Source organism: Sitodiplosis mosellana, unplaced genomic scaffold (genome assembly GCF_009176505.1).
Source record: "Sitodiplosis mosellana isolate CC-2019 unplaced genomic scaffold, AAFC_SMos_1.0 Smas_scaffold_5176, whole genome shotgun sequence".
NCBI classification, from domain to species: Eukaryota; Metazoa; Arthropoda; class Insecta; order Diptera; family Cecidomyiidae; genus Sitodiplosis; species Sitodiplosis mosellana.
This window is the reverse complement of record NW_022600418.1, coordinates 489-7,197: the sequence shown is the minus strand read 5'-3', so window position 1 is coordinate 7,197 and position 6,709 is coordinate 489. Positions and strand designations below refer to the sequence as shown.

Here is a 6,709-nt window from a genome sequence, read left to right as displayed (position 1 = left end):
ACCTGGATTGGTGATTTCATTTTTCCTTGATAAAAAGAAATCGCCAAAAACAAAAATTCCCCTCATCAGCACCTTATCTTTCACCTCAGCATGTTCAATCGTTCAAAACAATCGTCAGGCAGTCTCACAAGCTTTGATTTAAATTCCCATGTCGAAATTGTTGGATCGATAAAAAGTGCTGCAAAGTTGAACGCTCTACATGCCCATATGAATGACGAGTTCCTTGCATACTCCGTTTTGCAAAATGGAACGCGAATGAATTCTGGGTTCCTAATGGTTCTGACGCCCGTATTCAATGACATTTGACTCCGTATGCAGCTGGAACTATATCTCCCGGTGATTAATTTGTGAATAAACAGGATTGCCATGTTAATCCTTCTTCTTTGTAGAGACACCAATTCCAACTCCGCACACCTAATCAAAAACGATGGAAGCACATAATTGTTTTCTGCTCTGGTTTTGTAATCTTCATGGAGATAGATTACAGCCTGACGCTGCACACTCTCTATGAAGTTCGTGTGTGTTATATTTCTCGGAGACCAGATTGTAGATGCGAACTCCAGATTAGAACGAACAAGGGCAAAATAAAGCAGTTTAGCGTTGCCCAAGTCAAATTTGTTTTTGCATAATCTTTTAACAAGTTGGAGCATTATAGTTGATTTTTTTTGACAAATTCATGATGAATCGTAAAGCTAAGCTTAGGATCCATATACACTCCAAGATCACGGATTTGGGTAACTCGCTTGATCTTCTGTCCATTGATGAAATAATCACTCATGATGGGATTTCGTCGATGTGAAAATGTCATTACACAACATTTAGAAATATTCAACTCGAGACCATTGTTCCTGCACCAGATTAAAAATTTATCAATGCTGTTCTGCAATACGATTGAGTCATCCGGTTTAACTATAATGTGAGCTTTCTTTTTATCATCCGCAAAGTTGAATGAGACCGTTGGATCGTCTCTTGAATCTGAGTCGTTAAAAAACACAAAAAAGAACAGTGAACCAAACACCGTTCCTTGTCCAACAGACGATGGCACTTCAAACGCCTCTGATATTCCCGACTGAACACGTACAAATTGCTTACGGCCAGTGAAGTAAGATTCAATCCATGTGAGAATCTGGTTACTCAATGGAAAACGGGCAAGTTTCCTGAGCAGGAGTGCTTGGTTAACGGTATCGAAGGCCTTTTTTATATCAGCGTAAAAAACGTCCAATTGTGCTTTGCGCTCAAAAGTTTCGTTCGCTTTAATTGTGAATGACATCAAATTCGTTTCAATGTTGCGATTAGACATGAAGCCGTGCTGACTGTTTGAGAGTAAGGGATGAATCACCATCTTAAGCTGATTGTAGACAACTTTTTCGTGTACTTTACTCAGCGTTGGTATAACCGAAACACCTCTATAGTTGTTCACGTCTGATTTACTACCAGCTTTGTAAATCGGTGTAACTAGTGAAGTTTTCCAGCGGTCCGGGAAGACCCCAGCTTCCATCGATTTTTGAAATATGATTTTCAGTGGTTCCGCTAAGACTTCAGCACAGTTGCGTAATATATGTGGAGAGATTCCATCAGGACTGGCTCCTTTGTTCAGATCCATGGTTTGTAGAACATTTAATACGGAACCCTCTGAACATATGACTTTAGAAAATCCCCTGTCATTTCTTTGTTGAATAAAATGCTCAAAGTCAGAGTCATTGTCATGATTAATGTAAACCGAGGAAAAATATTTAGCAAACATTCTCGCCTTGTCAATATCCTCAGTAAGAGTTGTTCCTTCATACGATAATTTGTTTGGAATTGAGTTCATTGCTCTCTTGCCATTAATGTATTTCCAGAAGCGCTTCGGATCTCTCTTCGAAGACTCAGAGATGTCTTTTATGTATTGATGATATCTGATTTTTTGATAGTCATTAAATTCAGTTTGTGCATTTTTGAAATCACTATCGTCCGCGTCACAATTTGATTTTCTTTTATTGGACAGTTTTCGATATTGGCGTTTCATCACATTTTCTAAGTTTGTCAGTTTGTTATCATACCATATTGGTTTATTGTTAGAGCGAATCGAAGCATTCGGGACAAACTTATCAATGGCATCATAGAGCAGATTGTAGAAGCTGTCTACCATTTCATTCACATCGTGTATATTGTGTAAATAGTTGAAGTCAATCGACTCGAAGAATTCATTCATTGACTCAAAATTCGCTTTTTTAAAGCATTTGATTGACGGTGTTGAAACATCGGTGCTACAAAATACTGGTTCACATTCGATGGTTAGGGCAATTTGTACATGAGCAACGTCTGCTATATCTTCTGGGATGATTAACATGTCAGCTTTTTCACATAAAGTCAATTCTGGCATATTTGTGTAGATCAAATCAAGAACGTTTCCATATTTATTGTTCAGATTGCACAGTTGAGATAAGCCACGGTTCAGTAAGTGGTCTGTTACGCGTCTGGTAATAGTGGCTTTAATAGACCCTGAGTCTCCAATCATTGGCATAAGTCCAAGTCCATCATCTTCATCATCAATCCATTGTGTATTTGGCAAGTTCCAGTCTCCACAATACACAGATATGTCACCCTGTGACAATGAGTCTTCGATTTTATCTATGGCTATAAGATGATCAATATATATTTCAATCGGAGCCGTGGGTTGGATATAAAGACAATGTAAATACAGGTTATTGCTCGACAATGATACTCGCACACAAATGGCTTCAAGATTTTTCGTTTCATCTATGACGAATTCCTCTCCATCGATGTCTTTCTTTATCGCGATCAGTACACCACCGCCCATAACACAGTTGATATTTGATTGTCGCCTGTCTTTACGAAAACATTTGTATTCAGAGCTCATAAACTCGGTAGAGCTTTGCTCTGGATTGAGCCACGTTTCCGTAAAAGCCAAATAATTATAAAAGGCAGTGCTTGTCGATTGCAGAATTTGATCAGTTTTGTTATTAATACTTTGCATGTTGTTGTACAGAAGCGATTGATGTATATTTGAGCAAATTTTGATTCTTTTTTCGGTACACGTATTTTTATTTACGTTGATTGCGATATTGTCCTGTTGAACTGAAAATTTTGCTCTGAATTAGTCGAGGACAAAGATGATAACGAAGCCAAAGAAACAGGCGATGATCCATGTGATTGTGATCCTTGTGAAAATCGACCGGTCTTACGAGCGAATGGTACGATTTTTGAATGTTTGGGGAAAAATTCAGGTGTACAAATCAAATCTCCCATTTCACTCGTAGTTTCAATCTTGAAATTGATGAAATTCAATAGTGACAAGTCTTGATTTTTCTTTGTGAGACGTATCACTCTGATTTTATCAGTGTTCAGTCCAGTTTTGTCTAATATATACTGAAGTAAATCATGCGATGTGATATTTGTTGCCAGGTTCGATAGATGAAAATGATAGGGCAGAATTGTTGAGGCCAAAACGTTTGATGATGTGGCAATTGTACCACTTGAAGTGCCACAAATTGCCAATTGTGCTCCAATCGTTGATTGAAATGCACATTAGTGAAAAGATACGGTCACCAAACAGCGATGGTATAAAGGAATTTTTGCCGCTGCCGAAGAACAAGAAGACGATTGCGACGAAGATTATTTATTGGAATCGAAGCGTAATAATATCAATTTCTAAATTGCTACAAATTTCATTTACATTTGGATCAAAAAGATGAATTGTTGAATCAGCAAAATACATTCAATAAATATTCACAACATTTTGCACTCATCAAATAACCGATGTGTTTCATTTTCTATCAATTAAATAAACATTATTTTCAGCCTAGTTTTTTCAGCGATTTTTTAGCATTTTAGATTTCGGGCAGTTCTGAAAAATCACTAAAATACGCCATGATATAATGCGTCATAAATCGATTAATTGTTATTTATTTTACGTTCGTTACACAGCATTTTTTCAATGATGATGATAACAAAGGTTTCGAGACACTTATGTGTGTATTTCTCATTAATCAAGTGTCCGTACCCAAGTGTTTACCATTATCAAAACTGTTCAGCCTAGACATCATGATGACGCCGTTGAGATTTAAAATACATAAATAGTCGGAATGGCTTCAAAACGGTTAACATTCACGGCGATGAAACTACAATACGTATTTCCAATGTAAACATAAGACGATCTCTACTGACACGACGCTTGTGGTGATAGTTGAAGATTTCAATCACATAAGCGTATGCATGGCCGAAAATCAAGTAGCCTTTCGCGCAAACCGTATAAATCCAATGCTAGCGTGTCTGTGGTGTGTGTATATATTGACCGCTCAACGTGTGTTGTGTGCATGACCACTAGAGGCAGGTCGAAAAATATCGTCAGTATGGATTTCATAGCCGCGTTAACATTTGATGAGTGTAGCTTCAGTTTACTCCCAGTCGTCGAGCTGATATCACTGAATGTTCTAAAACCGTAAGTGAAAGAATCATTGTTATCATCAGGGCAACCAAAAATATTTACGAAAATATAAAATATTTTTTTACATATTTCGGCCAATTTACCGAAAAAAAATATTTATAAATATTTGGCGACTTTTGAGAGGTTTCATAAATATTTCACCATATTTCAGACTTTTCGTGTCAATAATTTCACTATTTCTGCCTTTGAAATCAATGTATTGCACACTTGCGTCGTTCATCAATGCTTTTTGTGTATAATATTTCGGTTTAGCAATCGATTTTTAAATCTAGTATCCTTTGCTGTCCACTACAACACACAGATTCACTATGTGTACGAGTTGTATGGTGCGACAACAGCGCTCGTGCCAGTTCGCACAATGCTTATATAGAGCACGAAAGAAAGTGAGAAAAGAAATAATCCTAATGTAAACAAACAGCACGGTCTATTGTTTTAGTGCAAACGGTTTCTTGGGAATGTAACGTGACACTTCAGTTTGGACATCGAATCTGAAATGTTCACACGCTGCATTTGAAACAGTTTAAAAATGCCGAAAGAAAATTTGTTTTGAAATCGCGATAGTTTCAGCGATGTGAATAAATTAATTTCAAATATGAAAAAAATATTCACGAAGGTGAGCTCGAAATATCAATGAGAGAGGCTTTATTCAGCACATTCATTTCTCTCTCATTCTCTCTGTCATGTAGGCTCCAGCACGCAAGCACAAATTTCAAGCGATGTTCCCTGGAACCGCAATTCCGCCACAGCCGATCGTAACGAGATGGGGCACGTGGACTGAAGCAGCAGTGTACTTTGCCGATCATTTTGAGAAAATCAAAACCTTCTTAAATGATCTTGATTCAGAAGATGCAAAATCTATCAAAAAAGCCAAGTTAGTAATTCGCGTGTCAACGTTGAAGAAAGACCTGGCTTTTATAAAAGCGAATTTCGAATGTCTTGTTACTGGTGTGACGAAACTACAAGGAAAAGGAATGCCACTTGCAACTTCACTCGAAATTGTTGAATCAATTCGCACTAGCCTTCAGTCAATGCGTGGTAGGACTGAATTTTTGAACAAGTTTGATAGAGTTATTGCACGCAACAACGGATTTCTACAAATGAAAGAAATCTCTACAATTTTGAGCAAGGGAAAATCAACACGTCAAGATAACTTCATTGATATGCTGTCACCGGAAGAGCTTAGTTGTTTTTTGTATGCACCAATTACCTCATGTGATGTAGAGAGAACATTTTCAAAATACAAACAAGTTCTGGGAGATCAACGTCGTTCGTTTTCATTCGAAAATTTAAAAATGCATGTCGTTATTTATTGCAATAGCTTTGATTAGTCTTTGGCTAACGTACTTTCTTTAAAAAACGCCTAAAAGTTGCTATTTATAAGGAAATTTAACGGTTTTTAATAAAAATATTTTAAATATTTTCGTAAATATTTTAGACTTTTCCATAAATATTTCGACGATTTTTCGTAAATATTTACATAAATATTTTGGACTTTTTCATAAATATTTTTGGTTGCCCTGGTTATCATATACATCAAAAGTTAGCTATGTCATTATCTCTATTCAATGAATCAGACATATAAATTTTGCTTGTAATTCGTTAAATTGTTTCGAAATACTGTTGGAAGCCACAAAACGAATCGGATTTTTTTTTTCAAAATCGTGTGCGTGTACCCAAAATTAAGTGTAATTTCGAATAAATCCGATCATTTTTCGCGACATTTTTCAACCATTGTTATACTTTGAAATGATTTGCGATTGTTCTGAGTAATTTTTGGTGATGAAAATTGCAAATTTAGGAGAGAATCATCATTATTTGACAAGGTCATGTACTATGCCTGAACACACGATATGTTATTTTGAAAAATAAAGCTTAGCATCTGCGCAGAAGCGTGAAATTATTCGATTTTGTTGTTCTGAATAGAGCAAACAGTGACTTGTGATATTCAACAAACAATTGAATCACACCTTATTGTTTTCACTAATTCAATATTTTCAATTCATTTAAAACAAAAGAATTTGAAAAGAGTACCTTGAATGCATTTCGGTATTATCATACCATCATCAGCATCACGACTAAACAGAAAAGTCGTCGGTTGTCACGTAAAAACATCGGTCGGTGTAGCATCATAGCAACCGAGACAGCAAATTTGACTCGATGTTCCCGTTATCCAGATTCAATGCGTTGTTGCTCCTCTGAATAAAGTAACTTTCGTATGCGTTTAATTTGCGCGCGTCGCCTATCTCTTTCACCAGCCGT

The 6,709-nt window shown here is 36.6% G+C and overlaps 1 protein-coding gene across 2 annotated transcripts; it reads left to right on the top strand.

Moving 5' to 3' along the window:
- The first annotated feature begins 4,384 nt into the window (after positions 1–4,384).
- On the top strand, positions 4,385–5,877 carry LOC129572534 (uncharacterized). Of its 2 annotated transcripts, XM_055452503.1 has the most exons (3): positions 4,389–4,444; positions 4,752–5,063; positions 5,137–5,877. In XM_055452503.1, the coding sequence occupies exons 2-3, from the start codon at positions 5,043–5,045 to the stop codon at positions 5,776–5,778; spliced, it is 663 nt and encodes a 220-aa protein (XP_055308478.1). In that variant the 5' UTR covers positions 4,389–4,444; positions 4,752–5,042; the 3' UTR covers positions 5,779–5,877. The 2 variants fall into 2 exon arrangements, 1 of the variants encoding a protein (XP_055308478.1); XR_008688461.1 differs by lacking the exon at positions 4,752–5,063 and having other exon boundaries at positions 4,385–4,444.
- The last annotated feature ends 832 nt before the right edge of the window (positions 5,878–6,709 follow it).

Excerpts from the sequence above, each read along its gene's own strand:
- LOC129572534 (XM_055452503.1), top strand. The coding sequence starts at position 5,043 with ATGAAAAAAATATTCACGAAG. Across the intron at positions 5,064-5,136 it reads TGAAAAAAATATTCACGAAG|GCTCCAGCACGCAAGCACAA; the intron begins GTGAGCTCGAAA and ends TCTGTCATGTAG.